Here is a 24441-nt window from a genome sequence, read left to right as displayed (position 1 = left end):
TTATTTAATCCAATTTTTTGCTTCACCTCAACTACCATTCACCCAACATACTATGAAATCTGCTGTGAATTGTTACTTTGCATAAAATTTATATTAACTGGAAGACAGAATTCACAAAACATTTGTTTTTCTGAAACAACTAGGAAAGGATTAAATTTTTTTATTGGAGTACTAATCAATTACATTAGACAGCTCTATCGTAGTGTAAAATGTACATACAACAACTGTACTGAAATACTAGAGTATGAAGGAAAATATGTGGGTTGTACATGCCCATGATTCTATTTTTAAAACATTTAGCATATTAAACTTTATTTCATTATCTTTGATTTGACCAGTAAAAGTTATCAGAAAACAAACATCCCTGATAATTTTCTTCAAAGTTTTAATCAACCTGTTTTGTCACACCTTTTGAAGCAGACCCTAACTAACACCATTGTACATCAGTCTGAAGATCAACCTGTTTAGAAATTCAGCAGATGGGACTTGAAACTGGGCCTCCTGGGTCAGACGTAGGGACTCTACCACTGTGCCATATGCTCCAAACATAATTTTCTTTAGATGACTGCAGTACTGAAGACTGGCCAGCCAATGGCACTGTAAGAAATTTCAACTTTGAATTTGTTGCATAATAGTATCCAGCTGCAGGAACAGCGATGTTACTGTGCAGCTACGAAGCAGTCAAAATGAAATAAATACATTTCAATGAAAAAGCAAGGACCTTGAATCTTAAGAAGTCAAAATATACAGAAAGAAAAGGAAAGACTACAAAAAAGAGAATGTCTGAGGGAAATTTTATACGTTCCAAGACTACTTTGGCCACAATGTGTCTGGATAGGAGAGACCAAAGAGATTAAACAATAGTGATGATAATTCTTAAAAATTACTTTGTGGTGGCCTTGCTGCATGATTGTGTTAGAGAGTGTGGACTGAACAGCTCTCAGCTGGTGCTGATTAAGATGCTTACAGAGAACAATGGTCACTGAAAACCACCGTTTCCTGCTGAATCACTGCAGTACATTCAAAAAAAGGAAGAAATAAACGGTCCAGATTTTTTTAAACTGCATATTTTCTGGAACAAGTAATTTCTTAAAATGACAACTTTTGATGTAGATGGATCCTCAGCAGTAACAGAAAATACATTTCATCCATGTATTTGTTGCAATAATTTTACTGATCTCCATCTGTAAAACACTAGTGAGAAGCGGAATAGAAAGCAAAATAACACTAACTTCCTATATTGAATTAAGAATTGAAGGAATGGATTCATTTTTAATAGGTTTTGCAATTACCTTACTGAACAGTTAATCAAAAATATATTTTCTATTTCGTTTGTTGGAAGTCTTTTGTTGCAAATTGTACATTTTAATCTAAAAGAGAAGGGGAGGTCTATAAGAGTTTATTTTAAACAGAAGTTAGAGTTGAGAATTATTTTCCCTTTGAACTGGTCTTTTTAGTTTGTGACAGAAATTTGGAAGATTCCATAGGAAGTGGGGGGAAAAAAGCTTCTGCACTGTATATTTGCACAAATGGTTTCTCACATTTAAGTTAGTGAAAACAGTCAGAGCCCTTTACAGATATGCTGTTATTCTGCAGACAACTTTCTTCACCCGTTAATAGCTGCGGAGTCCAACCATCCTTTCACTGACTTCCCAGAGCTTTCTGGCCACTGCATCATCACGTGCGTGAGGGAGGACTTCCTGAACCTTGCAGTTTGTGAAGTACCTGCCGCTGAACTTCTCAATACCTTCTTGCACAGCACAGTAAATGGACGTCTGAGCCCCATCAGTTGGGGTTCGAAAGAAAAGGGCAATAAAAGGAAAAAAAAACATTTTCTGCCAGAATTTCATGTGACGGAATACTTCAGTGTTCACCGCACCTGTAAGAAAGACAAAGCATTGTTTATTGAAAACAGACTTTATCATAAATTAATTTACTTATAAATCAATGAGAATGTAGGGAAAAAAAAATGTCGAACTGTCAAGCTTTCTATACATTGTGCAGTAAATTTCTCAGATTGCCTGACTCAATCTCCACCTCTCACTTAATCTATAGTCATTCACTGCAACTTGATTGGAAAATTATTACTACTTGGTCTTCTTTAGCAAAAAAAAAAGTTTTGTCTGTTTTATTTGGTTTCCCAATTTTATAGTTAACTTGGAAATTAAAAACATCAATGAAAAAAGTTGAGTTTGTATGAGTTCCTCATTTTTGAAATAGGTTCTTCCAAATCACCTTTCACCTGATAACGTAACTGCTGATCTGCCCTTGGAAAAACAACATTTTTAAAGCCATTTTACCTGCATTTTAAGATCATCTATTTGTTCCCAGTAGTTTCTGTCTGTCAACACTTCGTTTTTAAAATTGAGTTTCAGTGGAAATGTGTATAGCTGCTACAATATGTAATGGAATCCAGAAGCAAAATTTTAGGTATGATGAATTTACAAACTAATAGTGGATGGCAAACAACGTATGCTCTTGTGTGATTCATCAATGGCTAATTCCAACATTACTCCAACAGTGAAACTGACCAGGTGGCTGTATATGATTTGGAGCCAATGCTAAATTAGCTGAGTATAAACACAATAGCAGTTGGAGCACCATATAAATGGCCTGAAGATTATTATTTAGAAAACAAAAGGCATTGTCTCTTTATTTTTTCACAGTATGTGGATGTCACTGGGAAGACCAGCATTTGCTGCCCACTCTTAAAAGTTGGTGAACTGAGGCCAGACCAGGTAGGGTGGCAGATTTCCTTCCCTAGAGGACTCCAGCAAACCAGGGGGGTATTTATGACAATTGATGATAGTTTCAAAGTTGCCATTACTGAGATTAGCTTTGTATCCCAGGTCTTTCACTTTCATGGTGATAACCTGTTCTTAATGCCTGTATCACAACAACCTTAGAATGCAGATTCAGCTAGTAATTAAGGTGGCTAATAATGCTATACTTTATTACATCAGGAGTTGGATATAAAGGTTATGCTTCAATTATGTACTGCACTGATGTTATGACAACTCAAAAACTGTGACAACTCAAATAACTCAATGCACTACACTGTGTGAAACATGACTGCCTTTTTTTGCCCACATGACATTGCTCTCTCTTTAGAGAAGTCCATTGCATGTGAAACACTCAAATGTGTCTGCTGTTCTGGTCTTCTTATTTAAGGAAAGATGTAAATCTTTGGAGGTAGTTCAGATGAGATTTACTAGATTGCTATACGCTGTCTTTTGAGGAAAGAATGGACAGGTTTGTTTGGTTTCCACTGTAGTTTAGAAGATTTGGGATGACTTGATTGGAGGATACAAGATCCTGGACTGTCTTGATAAAGTGAAGTGGAAAGGATGATTACATTTGTCGGTGAGTTGAGGGCAGTGTTTAAAAATTAGGACTCTCCCTTTAAGAACAGAGATGAGAGATTCTATTTCTCTGAGGTTATTTGCCTTTGGAACTCTCTGCCTCTGAATGCAGCGGAGGGGAGGCAATCAATATTTTTCAGGCAGAGTTAGGTTGATTTCCTTACCTAACAGGAATTTAAGGTTATCAGGAGAAGGAGGGAATGTGGAATTCAAAACAGAACAGCCAATGATCTTATTGAATGGCAAACCAGACCTGAGCAGCAGAACTACTTCTATTCTTATGTTTGCATGTACCTAATAATAAGGATCATACAATTAGATTGCATAGGAACTTGTAAAAAAGCAATTAGATATGTATACAAAGATAAATGGGGTGGGGGGTGGGGTAGAGAATCAGATAAGTAGTCATCAGGAATTTTGACAGTTATTAAAATTACTTGCGTAGAGGCTCAAACTTGGGGTTCCCACCTCCACAACAACAATCCAGTACATGACCTGTTGAAGCACATGTGACCAATATGAAAAGAGTCAGTACTAGTTACCAGCTCATAAGAATTTTTTTAAATATATCATTCACTTTTGTTTCTAGTTTTCCTCCCAAATGCTCTCTCTAACTGAATGGATGACTGGAGATTACCTGTTCCCAAGACAAACTGCTGCATGTTGTTCATGAGTTGTGCGTGGGGTTTTGAGATTTTGCCCATGTCCATTCTTTCTTACAAAAATGTTATCCTTTAAAGTGAAGAACTGTTGTGATCTGTACTATATACAGAAATACATTGGACACCAGTTTGAAAACAAAATGGTAGCAATCTAATATTTACAATTACACTCTTCATTTAGATGTTTCAAAACTGTTAAACTGGAAAAGAAATTCTTCCCACCCAATTGAACAATATTTGTCTTCTTTCTAGTTTCAATAAACTATTTGATTGACTGATCAAAAACTGGTGTGTGTAAAGTATTTGTTAAAATAATTCTCTGCTCACCTGGATGAACAGAGTAGCAGGTAACTTTAGTTCCCTCCAGATAATTGGCAAGTTCTCTGACAAAAAGTATATTGCACAATTTGCTGCAGCTGTAGTTCCGTATCTGCTGAATGAAGCTTTCACCAGGAGGGTTTAGGTTACTGAAGTCGACTTTGCCAAAACGGTACATCATAGAAGTGACAGTAACAATCCGGCTCGGTGCACACTGCTTCAGCCGATCCAAAAGAAGATGAGTGAGTAGGAAGTGACCCAAGTGGTTTACTCCCAAAACTGTGTTGTATCCATCAACTGTCTTGCTACCTGAACCAACACCTACAGGATAAAGAAATTATAATACTCCTTAATCAGCTTTAGTGCAAATGTCAGAGGTGTCATCCTTTAGGGAGATTTTAAATCAACAGAATAACATTGATTTATGTTGGTTCAGTCGATTCCAAAAATCTCATGGAACTCAAAGATGAACAAGGGCTTCCCTGACTTTTCTCGCAAACAATCCCTTAACCTGCCTAAAATAAATACACGATTAACTTAATGCACTACACTGTGTGAAACATGACTGCCTTTTTTTGCTCACATGACATTGCTCTCTCTTCAGAGAAGTCATTGCATGTGAAATGCTCAAATGTGTCTGAGAGACTTATAAATGTAAAAACAAATAAATTTACAGAATTTTATTTCTTTATAAATTCAGAGTTCAGTTGAAATTACTGTTTAGATTAAACAGTGTAATTATATGTATTTGTCGGTAGTGTTCCTCAACTACTCCGTTGAATATGCAACAACTGGTTTGGATTCAGCGATGGGGTAGTGTCCTAGGTATGATTCTTAGCCTCTAACATCAGCTAATCTCATTCAAGAAAGAAGGCAGATATGGTACATCAGGCCTGAGCATCTTGAATTCTGAAAATGGCAAGATATAAATCTCAGTTCCTGGCGGGATGTGTGTGTGGATACATGATTGGACTCCATGCTTACAATGGTTGACTATCATGCCCCAAACTCCCTTTAAAACTATTCACAATCAGCCTATTTGGATATTTTATGACACAACCCTGAGACAGGGGTGACATGAACCCAAACCTTCTGACCCTAAACAATGGGATTAGAATAGTTAGTTGGTTGTGTTTGACCAGCACAGAACTCAATGGGCCAAAGGGCCATTTTCTGTGCTGTAGATCATTGTGACCCAGACATAGGAACACTATTATTGTGTCGCAAGATTCCTTTTATTTATGGTTAAACAGGAACTACTTAACTGTGGCACTATAGAGACCTCAGTCCCCTGGAACTATGCCCCAGAAATAATTCACTCAGGAGGGTGAAAAATTTGCAAGTAATGCAGGAGTAAAGAAAAAGGTAAAGATTAAGAAATGAAAACATTCTGTGGTATTTCAAATCAACTGCTTAACTTCATCTAAAATTTGCTGCATCATTTTTCCTGATTAGTATTCTATATACGATTAGATTTCCTACAGTACGGAAACAGGTCCTTCGGCCCAGCAAGTCCACACCCGATCCTCCAAAGAGTAACCCACCCAGAACCATTCCCCTACCCTATATTCACCCCTGACACCATGGGCCATTTAGCATGGTTGTGGGAGGAAACCGGAGCACGTGGAGGAAACCCACACAGTCGCCTGAGGCTGGATTCGAACCCGGGTCCCTGGTGCAGTGAGGCAGCAGTGCTAACCACTGAGCCACCGTGCCACCTCCGTTTCAAAGAAATATTTTCTAAGGTGCAGTTTAAATTTTCCACCGATTTAAATTTGTATCTTTCTGTTCTACAGACCCAACTGACTGAGGCTACATTCATTTAAATTTAATATGTGAAATTTCCCAGTGAAACTGCCCATTAATCTGCCCTTGATAAGTATGTACCAGTCAGGCAGGGAGGAGGTTGTTGAACGTGGGAGCTGTGGTTTACTGAAGAAGTTGAATCTCTTATCAAGAGGAGGAAAGAGGCTTATGTTAGGATGAGATATGATGGCTCAGTTAGGGCACACAAGTTAGCCAGGAAGACCTAAAGAGAGAGCTAAGAAGAGCCAGGTTGGGCCCCACACCTCAGGAAGGACATACTGACACTGGAGCGTGTCCAGCGGAGATTCACATGGATGATCCCTGGAATGGTAGGCCTAACAGCTAAGGATCCTGGGATTGTAATCTTTAGAGTTTAGAAGGTTGAGGGCAGATCTAATAGAAACTTACAGGATAATGCATGGCTTAGAAAGGGTGGACCCTAGGAAAATGTTTCTGTCAGGCAGGGTTACGAGGACTCGTGGGCACAGCCTTAGAATTAGAGGGGGTCAATTTAGAACAGAGATGAGGAGATATTTCTTCAGCCAGAAAGTTGGCCTGTGGAATTCATTGTCGCAGAGTGCAGTGGAGGCCAGGACGTTCAAGGCAGAGATCGATAAATTCTTAATCTCGCAAGGAATTAAGGGATATTTTGGCTGAGTGCGGGTAAGTGACATTGAAATGCCATGATTGAATGGCAGAGTGGACTTGGTGGGCCAAGTGGCCTTACTTCCACTCCTATTTCTTATGGTCTTATGGGACATGAGAAGTCGTTAGCGGACAGGATCAAGGAAAACCCTAAGGCTTCCTATAAGTATATCGAGAATAAGAAAATGACTAGAGTAAGATGAGGGCAAATAAACATAATAGTGGGAAGTTGTGCATGGAGTCAGAGGAGATAGGGGAAGCGCTAAATGAATACTGTTTGTCAGTATTCACACGAGAAAGAGAGAATGTGGTCATGGAGAATACAGAGATACAGGCTATTAGACTAGATGGGATTGAGGTGCATGAGGAGGTGTTAGCAATTCTGAAAAGTGTAAAAATAGATAAGTCCCCTAGGCCGGATGGGATTTATCCTAGGATTCTCTGGGAAGCCATGGAGGAGATTGCCAAGCCTTTGGCTTTGACCTTTCTGTCATCATTGTCTACAGGAATAGTGCCAAAAGACTGGAGATGAGCAAATGTTGTTCCCTTGTTCAAGAAGGGGAGTAGAGACAACCCTGGAAATTATAGACCAGTGAGTCTTACTTTGGTTGTGAGTAAAGTGTTGGAAAGGGTGATAAGAGATAGGATATATAATCATCTAAAAAGGAATAAGTTGATTAGGGATAGTCAACTCGGTTTTGTGAAGAGTAGGTCGTGCCTCACAAAACTTATTGAGTCCCTTGAGAAAGTGACAAACAGGTGGATGAGGGCAAAATGGTTGATGTGGTGTATATGGATTTCAGTAAAGTGTTTGATAAGGTTCCCCATGGTAGGCTATTGCACAAAATACTGAGGCACAAGATGGAGGATGACTTAGCGGTTTGGATAAGAAATTGGCTAGCTGAAAGAAGACATAGGGTGGTGGTTGATGGGAAATATTCATCCTAGTTCAGTTACTACTGGGGTGCCACAAGGATCTGTTATGGGTCCACTGTTGTTTGTCATTTATATAAATGACCTGGATGAGGGCATAGAAGGATAGGTTAGCATTTGCGAATGACACTATATCTCTATGACTATAACACGAAGGTCTGTAGAGTTGTGGATAGTGACGAAAGATTTGTAGGTTACAAGCAACACAGATAAGCTGCAGAGCTGGGCTGAGAGGTGGCAAATGGTGTTTAATGTGGAAAAGGGTGAGGTGACTCACTTTGGAAGGAGTAACAGGAATGTAGAGTACTGGGCTAATGGTAAGATTCTTGGTCGTGTAGATGAACAGAGAGATCCGAGTGTCCAGATATATAGATCCTTGAAAGTTGCCATTCAGATTGATAGGCTTGTTGAAAAGGTATACGGTGTGTTAGCTTGGTAGAAGGACTGAGTTTCAGAACCATGAGATCATGCTGCAGCTGTACAAAACGCTGGGTGTGGCCACATTTGCAGCACTGCGTACAGTTCTGGTCACCGCATCTTAGGAAGGATGTGGAAACTTTGGAAAGGGTTCACAGGAGATTTACTAGGATGTTGCCTACTATGGAGGGAAGGTCTTATGAGGAAAGGCTGAGGGACTTGAGGCTGTTTTCGTTAGAGAGGAGGAGGATGAGAGGTGACTTAATTGAGACATAAGATAATCAGTGAGAGCCTTTTTCCTTGGATCATGATGGCTAGCACGAGGAGCATAGTTCTAAATTGAGGAGTGATAGATATAGGACAGATGTCAGAGGTAGTTTCTTTACTCAGAATAGTAGGGACGTGGAATGCACTGCCTACAACAGTAGTAGACTCGCCAACTTTTAAGGGTAGTTAAATGGTTATTGGATAGATATATGGACAAGAATGGAATAGTATAGGTTAGATGGGCTTCAGATTGGTTTCACAGGTTGACACAACATCAAGGGCTGAAGGGCCTGTACTGCGCTGTAATGTTCTATGTTCTACAATCTCCCATGCTGTAGGGGTTATACTCTCTTTTCATAACTTATCTCCTCTAAACTTACTAGATCAAGCTTCTATGTTTGTGTTTGCTTTCCAATACATTTATGTCTTTTTTGAAATGTATTGCATAACCATTTACAACACCATTATATCATTCTTCTATGTACAACTGCAATCTAATCACTACTCCATATCATCTTGCTCTTGGAATGCCTACTATCATTTCAGGACAATTTCAAAGTCTCCCAGGGTAATCCTATTCCCCTTGTAGCATATCAAAGTTGCTCATTTTTACTTCCAATGTGTCAATATTAAGTTTAATTTGCTGTTCACTTGCCCAAGAGAATAACAGGTCAGAATCCTTTTGCCACATTTCTTTATTCATTTATGGGACGTGGACATCACTGCCTAGGATTGCATTTATTACCCATCCCAAAGTGCTCTTGAGACTGTCTTCTGCTCATTCTACACCCATTGTCAGCTGTAAGTTTGACAAGATTATTGTTATGTTTCTACATTCAGATAATTTATCTAGATAAAAAACCCATCAGGCTCTACTATAAAGATCAGCACACAACACCCCACCCACCACATTACATGACATCTTGCACAAAGTACCATCTGTTTTAGATTTGGTTAAATCCCATTTCTTATCCAATCCCCAATTCTACTCTGAATTCTCATTAACTTCGGTTTTCACGATAGTCTTTTATACACATTTTGATCTACAATATGTAACAGGATATTCCTTTTTATTACGTAATTTTGTGGAGGAATATTGCAACTAAAGTTTTGGCAGATGAAGTACTCAGACCCCTTGGTGTCATGGTAGCTCACAAATCTACCAAAACACTTAAACAGCAACCGATGAACCTAAAGGATCCATTAGATACTACCAGCAAAACTAACATCACGTACAAGATACCATGCAAGAACAATAAAATCACTACATCGGACAAACTAGCAGTTAACTTGCCACCAGGATACATGATCACCAACTGGCCACCAAAAGACACGACGCACCATCACTAGTTTCTATACACACAAAGGTCACCACTTTGACTGGGACAACACACACATCCTAGGACAGGTGAAACAAAGACACACACGAGAATTCTTAGGGGCATGGCATTCTAACCAGAACTCCATCAATAAACACTGATTTAGATCCTGTCCACCTTCCCTTGAAAAGAGAACCGGAAATGAAATCACCCAACTTAAGAAACCAAGACCTATAAATCGAGAAGCGGGACATATCACCAGTGCTTCACTGGAGACTCTTGCTGATGGCATTACCTAGTATGGCGATGAAATATCTGAAAACAAACCTTCAAGCTCAGCGAGCTAACTTACATACTTATCATCAACCTGAGCTATAAATCTTCTCGAACATCGCTAGAGTTTGAACTTGTATATTTTGCCAAAAGAATAGAAACACAGCACCTTATTTAAATTGAAAGACTGCAGAACTCGAGGTACAGAGGAGTATGGGACATGAGGTAAAAAAATATGTGCAGGTACAAGCAAGTTATTCGGAAAGCAAATGGAATATTGATGTTTATTACAAAGAGAATGGAAGAGTACTGAGACAACATTAGTGTTCAATTCTGGTCTCCTTCTTTAAGAAAGGACATAAAATTAGAAGCATTTCAGAGAAGGTTTACTTTACCAATTCCTGTAATGATGTGATTACCTTACCAGGAAATATTGGGCAGGTCTGTGTCCATTGGAATTGAAAAAAGTAAAAAGTGATCTTACTGCAAGATACAAGTTCATGAAGGGACATGACACAGAGTGTTAAATGGATATGTGGTCTTGCAAGAGAAATTAGAACAGTAGAACACAATTCAAAAATAATGGGTCTACCATTTGAATCAGAAGTAGAAATTGTCTTCTCTCAGAGGATCACAGGTCTGTGGGACTGACTTCCCCAGTGACTGGAGGAGGCAGGGTCACTGAGTATTTTTAAGGTAGAAGGAGATAGATCCTTGACTAACAAGAGAATCAAAGGTTATCAAAGGTTGGTAGAAATGTAGTCTTGAAGCCACAGTCAGATCAACAATGATACTATTGAATAGCAGAGCAGATCCGAGGGGCTGAATGATTTACTACAGCTCCTAATTTCTTTGTATGTCAAAAATGGAGTACATGTTTGTCATTAATGTTTTAGTTGCTCTTCTGGAAAACAATTTCTCTACCTATGCTGTGAAGACATCACAGATCTGATATTCTCTTGGGCAAGCAATATTGCATAACTCAGCCATCATTTGAATACAGTATACACATGATGGAGAGATTCCTTTTTATACACAGCACAGCTGTTGGTAGCTTCTAAACAACTAGGGCAAGCATGTAACTCTCCTCCATTAAGCAAGATTTCAATAATCTGTTTCCAATTGTGTATCATTCTGTGGGTGAACAGTGACATTGTATTTACAGAGCAGGAATTTCAATGAAAAGTTGTGTTTTCATAAGATGTAATCATTAACATGCCAGATAAAGATCAGGCTTGTACTTATAATTGTTTGTTTTGAATGAGATTATCTTGGGAGAAGATAGGAACCATAAGTCGTTATTGGACATCAACTCTTTGAATTCTGAAGGGAGGTTAAAAATGTGATTCTTATGTGCAACACTATTTGTCTGCATATTCAAAAGATGTTCTAATATTTGAAAATAGCAGGTATATATTTTTGAAGCATTACTTTCAAATATGTATTTCTCAATTTCTCAAGGGATTGGGAATGAAGACAGTACTCAAGTAAAAGGTGGGAATTATTTAACCAGGGCAGGCAGACATGACTTAGATTTTAAAGCCATTCTGTGCTCTTATGTTTACATTAGCATTATAAATTCCCACATCCAGATGTATAGTGAGAAGTACGTATGCAATTTGTCCTATGATATCAGGCATCAGTGGTGACACTGCAGTGTCCTCACTTGGGTGAGGTCTTAATCATACTTACAGGGACAGTTTTCAATATAATTGTGGTAACAGGAATTTATAATGAAAAGAAAGGTCAGAGTTTGTTTTATTATATTAATCGACCTCAATAAAACACTAGTTTATGAAATTACACTGAGTCATTTGCAGCAAGAAAAGTAAGGTAATCTCCCATACAGTGATAAACATAATAAATTACAAAGGGTTTTGGTTAAATAGTCCTTTGGTGTTACAGAACTTGCTGGAGAAAAGGACGCATTGTTAAAGCTTTCAGTCTTCTACTCATCAGGGCAGATTCAAGAATACTGAAGCTCAAAAGGCAACTTAAACTGCATGAGGAAAGGATGCTGATTGATTGGCAGAGACCATGGAGCACGCACCCAATTAACAGTTTTTAAAAAATCTTCATTCAGCTTTGCTGGCTGGGCCAACATTTATTGCCATCCCCTAACTGTCCTACAGAAGATGGTAATGAACTGTCTTCTTGAACCACTGCAGACCACAGTGCTGTGAGAGAGGGAATTCCTGGATATTGCCTCAGTGGTACAGCAAGAACAGCAATGTATTTCTAATTCAGGATGGTGAGTGGCTGGAATGGGAAGTTATAGGTGGTGTTCCCAAATATCTGCTGTCTCTCCATGTACTTCCAGATGGTCATGGTTGTTTCAAAAGGTACTGTTGAAGGAGCCTTGGTTAATTCCTTGGTGAAAGTGAATCTTGTAGATAGTACACACTGCTGTGGCCGTGTGGTGGAAGGAATGAATGTTTGTGGTGCTAATCACATTGGCTTTTTTCTCAATACTGTCAAATATTTGACTATTATGGGAGCAGCACTCATCCAGGCATGTGTGAAGCATTCCATTACATTCCTGACCAGTGCTTATAGATGGTCGATAGATTTTGTGGGGACAAGAGGGAAGTTATCGAATGCAGATTCCGAGGCTTTGAACTGCTGTTCTAGCCATCATATTTATATGGCTTATCCAGTTCATTTTCTGGTCATTGGCAACGGTCAGGATATTGATAGTGGGGTATTCAATGAAGGTAATGCCTTTGAATTTCAAGGTAATGATTAGATTCTAATTGGAAATGGACATTGGTTGGCTCTTGTGTGGCCACAACATTACTTACTACTTGTCCAAGTCTTATTGTATTTGGACAATGACTGCTTCAGTGTGAGGTGTTGTAAATGGTGCTGAACACTGTGCAACCATCAGCAAACATCCCCACTTCTGACCTTATGTTGGAGAAAGATCATTGATGAAGCAGATGAAGATGACTTAGGACATTGCCTTAAGGAACTACTGCAGTGAGGTACTGAAGTTGAGATGACTGACCTCCAATGACCGCATACTTAGTTCTTGATATAATTCCAAACAGCAGAGTTTTCCTTCTGATTCTCACTGACTATAGATTTGCTAGGGGTCCCTGATGCAGTCATTCTTACTTCACTTCTGGAGTTTAGTTCTTCTGTACAGGTTTTGACTAAGGCAGTAATGAGGTCAGGAACCCTAATGGAAATCAAACTGAGCATTGGTGATCAGATTATTGGAAAACAAATACTGCTTGATAACATTGATAGTGATCTCTTCCATTATTTTACTGATGACAGAGTAGACTGATGGGAGGGTAATTGGCCAGGTTGTATGTGTCTTGCTTTGCTTGTACATATCTGGGCAATTTTCAACATGACCAGGTAGATATGACCGTTGTAGCTGTACTTGAATAGCTTGTTTAAGATGCAGCATGTCCAGGGAGTACTATTGCTGGAATATTGTCAGGGCTGGAGCCTTTGCTGTATCCTTGAAGGTTTTATTTGAAATCCAAAAAAGAAAGGTTAACTGCTGGTTAAGGCTTTGTCATGTGAATACAGCAAGTAACAGATCCAATATGTAGATAATTCTGTTGCGATACTGATATATGCAGCTGCTCATAATAGTCTTCTTCCATAGTCAAATTCACTTGTGAAACTGAGTTCCTAATGAGCTCATTTTCCTTGATATACTAATTGAGAAATTCACAAAAGTTTTCCACAACTGTCTACTATAAGGTATCTACACTGCTCTTTTTGCAAGTGGGGATTCCTATATCCACACATTAAAAGACTGTTCTTATTGGCAACCCCATAAATAGAGCCCAAGCGAATTATACACCATGCAAGCTTAACACTGAAATAACTTTGAAATGCCCCATTGTTTTAAAAAATTCTCAAGGTCAGGTTCGTAGGAGAGTAGTCTGACACAGAACAAACGACCAAGAGGCGAGTCTGCTAGAATATGGGCATTTTATTCCCCGCAGCGTCGCCACAACCAACTGGTCTGGCTTATACTCACTCTACATGTTACCGGAACTGGGAGCCGTCAGTTCTCGTAGAGCGGTTGCCAACAACCCACGCTCGGCGGTTAAACGTAACCCCGGAGCAGACTCACCGAACTGGAGACTTTTCCAGCTGATATACTCTTTTCCAGATATAAACATTCATGTGAACAGCAGAGCAAGGCTAAAAAACACATTCCATTCTGGTTACATACAGATAAGAAGATTCACACGGGGAGGTGTGTAATAAGATTCACACGGGACTAAGCAACACCTCCATTCCGGTTAGATTCACACATGTATTGGGACATAATTTTTAACCGTTTCACCACACCCATCTTACAAGTTAATGGCTATCTTGATCAGGTCATTGTTCACTGTACATTGGAGAAACTGATGAACCTTACCCTGAAAAGTGCCTAGTGTCCCTCAGATTATACGAGTAGGATAAGGTGCCTCAAAACATTTCAGCTACAGCTGAAACTAGTGATTTCACTCTGATGCAATACAGCAGCAACACAAAGGATATTGTCCAGCAACAGGATATTCCCATCAAACCAAAAAGACATTCAGCCCACTACACAAATGAGTACTGTGCAAATGTGAATTGCAGTGCAGGGGTTATGCCAGGCCTGCACACTCTGGGCAATTTAACATTGTGGATCCACCCAGCATGCACATCTTTGGACTGTGGGAGGAAACCGGAGGAAACCCACGCAGATATGGGGAGAATGCGCGAACTCCACAGAGATAGTTGCCGAGGTTAGAATCAAACCCCGGCCCTGGTGCTGTGAGGCAGCAGTGAGAACCACTGAGCCGTGTGCCATCCCAAAATTATCCCATCAATAGTTCTGATTTTGTGGTTTGACGAGGTATTTTGATGGAACTCTTGAGAATTCAAAGGAATGGCAGTCACAGTAAAATCACTCAACTTTCATTATTTGAGACACTACTTTCAAACCATTTGCTATGAACTTATATAGTTTTTCAAGAGCACCAGACATCAGAAAGTACTCTACAGCCAATAAAATACTTTTGAACTGTTGTTGCTCTTGTAATGCAGGAAAAACAACAGCTAATTTCTTACCTGCAGCCTCCTGAAAACAGTAATGTAATAATGTGAAGTAATCTGTTTTAATGGTGTTGAATGGGGGATAATTATGGCACAGAACACTGGGATAATACCACTGATCTTTTTTTGAAATAATGCACTGCAATCTTCTTGGCCTTCTCAGAAATCAGTCAAGGCCCTGGTTTAACATCTTATTCAAAAGATGACAGTGTAGCACTCTAATACAAATACACTGTAGTGTCAGCCGAGATTTTTGTCAAGTCCACGTGAAGCCAACTGTACACTTACTGGCACTTACATTTTAGAAACTGCCTTAACACATTTTTAAAAAAAAATTTTTCATTTACTTCAGATGTCCAAACAGGCTATTCCAGAATAAATATGATGTGGCATCACAGCTCTTACTTGAAGGAATGTTGCATTGAAGAGATGCTGTCTTTCTAACTGCAAGTTAATCAAGGATTGCCTAAGCATTACCATTAGGTTGATTCTGCCTTTAGCTGTGCGCACCCTCACCACCTGTTTCACTCACTCCTCCTTACTCTTTGTCAACAGTAAAAAAAACCCACAATTTACCAGTGCCTTTCAGTTCTGAAGTCATTTCAGACTTTAAATATTGACTTCGTTTCTCTCTCTCCACAGAAGCTGCTAAGCTTGCTAAATTTCTCCAGCACTTCTGACTCTAATCCAGCATCCACAGTACTTTACATTAGAGATTAATCCAAGGTCCTGCTGCCTGTTCCAACAAACATAAATTATTTGGCAACACTGTGCCCATAATGAACATTATTCCCTCAATCATTAAAAACAGATTGTTCTTTTACTCATTACTGGGTTGGTTTATGGTTATCTATGGGAGAAAATGATTTGCTGCATTGGCCAATCATTCAAAAAGTTATTAATAGCTCTAAAGTCATGTTTATTGTCCTGATGTACAAAGAACGTACAAAGGGCATATTGTCTGATACTGGTGGTTTAACTTTCTTTTAGAAAGGACAGAAATTGATACTTACTGTCCTTAAGCTGTTAATAGTTTTTAAAATGATAACTTTTAAAAAATAATCAGCCATTATGGTGCAAATAAATGCTCTAAAAATGGTGTTTAAGTTATTCCTTTACAAGTCATAAGAAATATTGTATGCTATGTTATAATTTGAGTTGCAGCTGTCTTTCATAGAATGACACAGTATACAGCACATAAACAAACCATTTGATCCAAATGGTCTACATGGCGCTCTTAAGATAAACAGAAGTCTCCTCCTACCCCTCTTCATTGAATTTCATCAATGTATATTTCTATTTCTTGGACACTCATATGTTTACCTAGTTTTTCCTTTAAGTATATTTGTGATATTTAGTTTGACAACGCCACATGGCAGTAACTGTTCCATTCTAAACACTCTCTGGGTCAATGAGACAGTCTGCTGAAATCATAATTTGGATTTGCATTGGCTATAGGATATTGTTGTAAGACTGGCTGGTTTGTTTGGATATTCAGCTAGCATGTGGATCAGACTGATGACAACAGCATAAGAGTCCATTTCTGTTCCAGCTGAGGTAGACTTGGAGCCTACTCATGGTGAAAAAAAAGTCCCATTACCATAGTTGAGACAGTAGATGCCAATGACCTGACATCCTTCAGGCAGAAATCTTAAGGAGATATTATACCCATTAAGCCTAGCTTTAAAGGCTCCCCACACAAATGAAAACATCTTCTCTGCATCTACCCCAAACACCAAACAATCTGGAGATGCTTGCCAAATTACCCCCTTAATCTTTCCTAGAATGAAGAGAATAACCTTTCCCCAGCCTGATCAAACTTTCCTGATAATTATAACCGATCAGTTTGGATCTGGTGATGGGTTCTCCCCATTTGAAGTTACATATGTGTAGTACATACTGTTTACTTTTTTGTTGCAAAGACTGAAACCCATGTGTTGGCTCTTAAGCTATTTGTGACTCTTCAGGTTTTGATAGACCTGTTACAGAGAGTTACATAAAGGTAATATGACTGAAACAATCCTCCCTATAGGTCTGTGCTTTAACAAACCTCCTAACAACCTTTCTGTCTGGCCATTCATATCCTTTCTCAATCATGCACTCATGAACGCACAGCATTTGCTGAACACATATCGTGTCCTCTTACCACCAAACACCGCGTAAGACTGTATCTCTCACTTCAGGCTTCATCAAGCTCCCTTTCAGTTAATTACATTTTCCTGTTTGCCTCTTGTCACCAAGAAACAGACATAAATTCAAAATATCTTGAGCAGAAACAAACGTAAAATGCAAAATATTATCAAAGTTTGAGCCAACACATGCTGACTGAGCGCAACAGGAAATAATACAACCCTCACACAGAGTTTGCCTTAGTAATGAGCCAAGAACTCGCAATCAGCTTCTTATGCTATTGGACTAATGGTAAACGGTTCTCCTCATTCCGGGTCAAAGAGATCACCACTATCTTTGTTTTTCTTCAAATGGTGAAATTGTTGAGCCAATATGCCGATTGGTTGGTCTGGGACTCCAGTAAATCTTTGAAGAATGGGAAATATTTTTTTATTTCTGGAACTGTTAATTTGTTCTCTGATGACTACTCACATAAGAGAACATCAGACTATGAACAGTGGTCAATGAAAAGTGGTCCTGAAGAAGGGCTTATGCCCGAAAAGTCGATTCTCCTGCTCCTTGGATGCTGCCTGACCTGCTGCGCTTTTCCAGCAACACATTTTTCAGCTCTGATCTCCAGCATCTGCAGTCCTCACTTTCTCCTCCTCAATGAAAAATCTCTCTGACTTATTATTTACAATGTGGTATGAGATTTGCTGAGCTACAGAATGCTCTGAATTACAAGCTAGCTAGCTATCTTCAAGTTTACTACAATTATGGTTTGTCAAGGAATTAACTGAACAGAAGATATAATCATGGTTTGAACGAGTATTTAATCAAGCTTGTGATTCAAGGCAATTGTGACAATTTGTTATAAATTGCTGGGTTAGGACACCTGTTGAAGTCATCAAGAAGAGGTGGAATTTCATGGAAGCTGGTGTGTCACATGCAAAATGATCAAAGGACATTAAGGATCTTGAAACAGTTTCTTAGTCTCTCTCAAAAAGTTCAAAATGTTTCAGAAGTTTAAGCATTATAAATTTATTGTTTACTTTCTTTTTGTAAAACATGCTGCTTTACAATCAATTTGAATTTGTACTTTCATCCCAAACTGCGTGGTCTGCCAGTGATGGGTTTTCACTCTTTCAGAGGTGCCAGGCAGGAATGCTACATCCTACAGTAATTTACAGTTGTAACCTAATGGTGTAAGAGTAACCTGTTGAGTATCTTATATGCTTCATACATAAAATTAAGTATTGTTCCCTAATGAGTTTTCTTTTACACCAACTGAGTTAAAAAGGTTTAAGCAGAAATCTGAATTGTTCCACAGCCACTATTACAGAATAGTGCACCAATTTACAAACAATTCAAATGCATCTTGTGAAAAGTTTACAAAAAAGGCTTTTAGTTATATTTATTTGTGCAGAGGATGAAATACATGCTCTATGAGTGGTTTTTGTTTTAATACCGTCACAGTTTCAACAATCCGAGTATTCTCAAAGTTAAACATTAGTTCGAACAGAAAGTTTAAATTCTTGCCTGCATTATTGATGAGCACATGCAGCTGGGGCTCTGACTTTAGGAAAGTCTCTGCAAAAGCCCTCACTGATTTAAGACTCGCAAGATCCAGCTGCATAAAGATCACTTGGTTGTTGCCGCTCTTCTGCAGATGACAGAAATCTGCATTAAAGCACCTTACAAATCATCACATGTACAGTACGAATGAAAAACTCTTTTCAAACCTTTGAATATTAATTACAAGATACCACATGCTGTGTAAGAGGTATTTATAAGACTTAATATGACAAACAATGGACTTAAAACATGATTAAGGAGCAAATTGAATACTTTTTAAGCAAAGCATATACCACTCTCAAATACCTTCCCTCCAGCCCCACCTCTGTCCCATTTATTTCTCCAACCCCAAGGCTTCTAGCCTCATTCTGATGGAAGGTTTTGCCAAAACATCAATTTTCCTGTTCCTCAGATGCTGCCTGACCTGCTGTGCTTTTCCAACACCACCCTAATCTTGACTCTAATTCCAACATCTGCAGTACTCACTTTTGCCTACCTTCTTCACTATCCTATCTAACTGCAACTCCACTTTCAATGAATTATGAACTGGCACTCCGGACCTTATCGCTAAATGTGTAAGTCCTGCCCTGATTTGCCTTTCCAAAATGCAGCACCTCACATTTATCTAAATTAAATTCCATCTGCCAATCCTAGGCCCACCGGATCAAGATCCGGTTGTAATCGGAGGTAACCTGCTTTGCTGTCCACTACACCTCCAATTTTGATGTGATCTGCAAACTTACCTCCTATGTTCTTATCCAAATCATTAATGTAAATGACATAAAGCAGTGGACCCAGCACCAATCCTTTTGGCACACCATTGGTCACAGGTCTCAAGTCCTATGCCTTCTACCTTTGAGCCAGTTCTGTATTTCACCTTGTTGAACGTCTTACTGATTTTCATGTAGAACACATCCCTTTGCTCTGCCCTCATCAATCCACTTCATTACCTCTTTAAAGAACTCAAGCAAGTTTGTGAGACATGATTTCCTCCACACAAAGCCATGTTGACTATCCAGAATCAGTCCTTGCCTTTCCAAATACATGTAAATCCTGTCCCTCAGGATTCCATCCAACAACTTGCTCACCATTGATGTCAGGCTCGCTAGTCGATAGTTCCCTGGTTTTTCCTTACCACTTCCTTAAATAGTGGCACCACCCTTGCCAACCTCCAGTCTTCCAGCAACATTACAAGGATCTGGGGCTATCAATGACATAAATGTCTCAGCAAGGGGCCCAAAAATCAGGTCCCCCACCTTCCCACAAAGTTCTAGGGTACACCTGATCAGGTCCCGGGGAGTTATCCACCTTTATGCATTTAAGATGTCCAGCACATCCTCCTCTGTAATATGGACATTTTTCAAGATGTTGCCAGTTATTTCCCCACGTTCTTTATCTTCCATATGTTTCTCCTCAGTAAACACTGATGCAAAATACTTGTTTGGTATCTCCCCTACCTCCTACGGTTCCACACATAGGCTGCCTTGCTAATCTTTAAAAGACCCTATTCTGTCCTCTTTAATTACTCTTTAGTCCTTAATGTATTTGTAGAATCCCTTTGGATTCCCCTTAAACCTATTTGCCAAAGCTATCTCATGTCCCCTTTTTGCCCTCCTGTTTTCCATCTTGAGTATACTGCCTTTATACTCTTCTAGGAATTTACTCTCTGTTGGCTATATCTGACACATGCTTCCTTCTTTATCTTGACTAAAACCTCAATTTCTCTATTCATCCAGCACTCCCTATATCTACCAGCCGTGCCCTTCACCTAACAGGAACATACTGCGTCTGGATTCCCGTTATCTCATTTCTGAAGACTTTCCATTTTCCAGTCGTCCCTTTATCTGCGAAAATATGTCCCCAATCAACCTTTGAAAGTTCTTGCCTAATACCGTCAAAATTGGCTTTCCTCCAATTTAGAACTTCAACTTTTAGATTTAGTCTATCCTTTTCCATCAGCATTTTAAAACTAATAGAAATTTGGTCACTGGCCCCAAAGTGACACCTCAGTCACCTGCCCTGTCTATTACCCAAGGGTACGTCAAGATTTGCAACTTCTCTAGTAGGTACATCCACATATTGAATCAGAAAATTTTCTTGTGCACACTTAACAAGTTCCTCTCATTCAAACCCTTAACAATATGTCAGTCCTAGTCTTTGTTTGGAAAGTTAAAATCCTCAACTGTAATATACAGATCTGCTTAGAAATTTGTTTCCGATTTTACCGCTGACTATTGAGGGGGCTATAGTACGATCCCAATAAGGTGATCATCGCTTTCCTCTTTCTCACTTCCACCCAAATAACTTCCTTGGAGATATTCCCAAGTACATCCTTCATAAGTATAAACCATAATGCTATCCCTAATCAAAAACACCACTCCCCCATCTCTCTTGCCTCCCCCCCACTTTCTATTCATCCTTATAGCATCTACACCCTATATAATTAAGCTGCGACACCTCTCCGTAATCATTATGATTCTCAACCATGCTTGGAGTTCATCTGCCTTACCTGTTGGCTTCTTGCTTTGAAATAAATGCAGTTTAATTTGTAAGTCCTAATTCCTTCTCTGTTTTGTTCCTGCCTGCCCTGACTGTTTGACTTGCCCCTTTTCCTAAGTGTACCAATCTCAGACTGATCATCTTCCTCACTATCACCGCACACCCCGACTAGTTTAAATTCTCCTGAGCAGCCCTAGCAAATCTCCTTGCCAGTATCTTAGACCCCTTCCAATTCAGGTGCAATCCATCCTTCTTACACAGATCACTTCTACCCAAAAGAGATCCCGATGATCCAAAAATGTGAAACCTTCTCCCTTGCTTCAGCTCCTCAGCCACACATTCATCTGCTCTATCCTCCTATTCCTACCCTCACTAGCTCGTGGCACCGGGAGTAATCCGATATTACTATACTCGAGGACCTCCTTTTAAAGTTCCTGCCTAACTTCCCATATTGTGTCCTCAGAATCTTGTCCTTTTCTCCTCCTATGTCATTAGTTCCAATGTGTGCAATAACCTCCTGCTAGTCCCCTCTTCCCTTTGAGAATATTTTGCACCCTCTCCAAGATATCTTGACCCTGACACCAGGGAGGCAACAGACCATTCTGATGTCTTGCTATCAGCTGCAGAAACATCTGTCCATGCCTCTGACTAGATGGTCCTCTATCACAATCGATTGCTTGGAACCTGATGTGCCCCTCGTAACATTAGAGCCAGTATCTGTACCAGAAACCTGGCTGTTCGTGCTACTGAGAATCTTTCACCCCCGACATTTTCCAAAACAACTTATGTGTTTCAGATGGGTTATCCACAGGAGACTCCTGCACTACCTGGCTCCCTCTCTTACCTTTTCTGGAGATGAACCTGATTGTACTTGTGGTTTTTCTCCCTTCCTAAAACACCCTCAGCTCCTGTAAATTCCTTATTGCCTTTAACTGATGCTCCAATCGATCCATATGATTTGATAAGATTCACAACCAAACACACTTCCTGCAGACATAATCATTAGTCTATTGAAAACTCTCCCTAAATCTCCCACATCCAACAGAAAGAGCATATCACTTTACTAAAGGTCATCTTTGCCCCTTAACAATTTACAGACCCAGAAAATAATCCAGTCTTACTGCTCGAAAAGTACTACTTCAAGCTAACTTAGTACATATTTTTAGTACAGACATTTAGTACAGACCAGTAACGTTTCATATTTTTAAAGCTTAATCATAAGAAAGATTTCAATAAAAGCACATATTCAAAAAAGAACTCACTCTACTCACTATTGTGGATTTACAAAAAAAACACAGTAAGGTTATGCTTTAAAACTAGCCACTTAGTTGCTCCCCTGCTGTGATCACCCCTACACAGGCTTCTCCAATGTCAGTTGTGAATTTCGCGGTTTGTTAATTTTTCTTGGACAAAGTCCAATGTTCAGAGATACTTGGAATTAAATAGTATAGACTCCTGCTATGCAGGTTCACACAGCTGTGCAGATTCACATCTGTTTGTTTCACTTTCCACATGGTCACTGCCTTTGTCTTTCTTCCTCCTTTTTAAAATGCTGCTGTTTTGATCTTTTTTCTCCAAAGTTCCAAAACCATGTAACAGCTTATAAAACAGTAATTACTGTTCAACTCTGAAAATACCTCACAATAAAAGGGCAGCTCTTAGAGCCATATTTTTTTCCCCTTTCCTCCATCTTGGATTAGAGTGGTGCTGGAAAAGCACAGCAGGTCAGGCAGCAGACCAGGAGCAGAAAAATCAACATTTCGGGCAAAAGCTCTTCATCAGGAAAGTCTGGGATTACCCAAGAATATTTTTGGGTAATCAAGTCCCTTTCCAAGGTCTTGAGTCAATCTTCTAAAGCTGACTCTCCAGTGCAGTACCAATGGTGTGCTACATTGCCAAATTTGTCAACTTTCAATCCTATGTTAAATTGTGACCGCTTCTGCTCTCTCGGGTGAATATAAAAGATCCTGCGCACTGTCCCCTGGTAGATATTTCATCGTCAACACCAAAACGCCATTTGCTGCACATGGAAACTTTGCCAGGCGAAACTGGCTGCTGTTTTTCCTACAAGTCGCTGCACGTCGTGTCATTTCAACCCCGGAAGACTGGGAGAATTGTGGGGAGTAAAAGACCATTTACAGCAGAGAGGGAAAGAGACAATGGCTATTGTCGTCTTACAGTCTGACTTTTGGGGTCCGGTTTGGGAAGCCCTGGCTAAAAAGGGTGCATTGTTAGACTGCATGCACAGTTGCCGGTCTTATTGTTGGAGACACAGAGATTAATTACCCTTCTGATATCGAAGACCGCTGCTTCAGCACGCTCCTTGTTCCTACAGGCCAGGATTACTCGGGCTCCCCTCCGAGCCGTATCCAACGCCGTCTCTTTGCCGATCCCCGTGTTTGAACCTGACACACAAATTAATGCAACATGGACACCAATTAGAAAAAGTCTAAAAAAACTACAATAAAAAACATACAACGCTCTCCATTCGACTGGTGGGCGCTATTTATAGTCACATTACATTCGAACTTTCAACAACTTCAACTTTAGGTGTTGAAAATTATTGCAAGTGTAAAGTTTACATGCATCCCCTCGGGCCGAGAAGCCTCATTCATTTACTCAAAGACATGGGCATTATTCCGAGCCACTCCGGGATGTACCTGTGACAATCACCGTCTTCCCTCGCAGCGAAGTGTCGCTCCTACATGGAATCCCTTTCAGGAAATTGTAGTAAATAACAACATAAATAGCAACTAGTATTGCAGCAGCCACTATGTAGGACACCATGGCTGCCCCTGAGACAGAAGATAAACCGGCTGTAGATTCTGTACAGTGAAGCTGTACTGCTCAGATTACAGGCAAACGCCGGTTAAATATACTGGCAGACAGACGGAGATCAATCTCATATTTCGACACTTCCCACAAAGGGCAGTCACAACTCCCTCGCCTTCTGAATAAAATAACTTGGCCTGCCCAATGTTAGGGATGGCTGCCCCCTGCAGGTTGCTATTAAAGACGTTTCCTTTATATGATTTGCAAAATAATTGAACAAACATTTATGTACGTTTCCCCGATTTCTTTTTGACGACATACACGGAACAAAGTTTTTTCTTTTCATTTTGCTTCATTTTTAATCCGTCTCCTTCGCTCAGTTTCCATTTTTCCAGAATTTCACCCTGTTCAATTTGCTTCCTTTCT

At 39.6% G+C, this 24441-nt stretch overlaps 1 protein-coding gene across 1 annotated transcript; it reads right to left on the bottom strand.

Moving 5' to 3' along the window:
* Nucleotides 1-144: 144 nt before the first annotated feature.
* Nucleotides 145-24267, bottom strand: LOC122564018 (dehydrogenase/reductase SDR family member 13-like). Its single transcript, XM_043718464.1, has 5 exons — nucleotides 23904-24267; nucleotides 23530-23648; nucleotides 18709-18832; nucleotides 4352-4663; nucleotides 145-1879 (listed from the first exon to the last, which is right to left on the bottom strand). The coding sequence occupies exons 1-5, from the start codon at nucleotides 24028-24030 to the stop codon at nucleotides 1614-1616; spliced, it is 948 nt and encodes a 315-aa protein (XP_043574399.1). The 5' UTR covers nucleotides 24031-24267; the 3' UTR covers nucleotides 145-1613.
* Nucleotides 24268-24441: the final 174 nt, after the last annotated feature.

Source organism: Chiloscyllium plagiosum, chromosome 28 (assembly GCF_004010195.1).
Source record: "Chiloscyllium plagiosum isolate BGI_BamShark_2017 chromosome 28, ASM401019v2, whole genome shotgun sequence".
Classification (NCBI taxonomy): domain Eukaryota; kingdom Metazoa; phylum Chordata; class Chondrichthyes; order Orectolobiformes; family Hemiscylliidae; genus Chiloscyllium; species Chiloscyllium plagiosum.
This window is presented reverse-complemented; position numbering and strand designations above follow the sequence as displayed.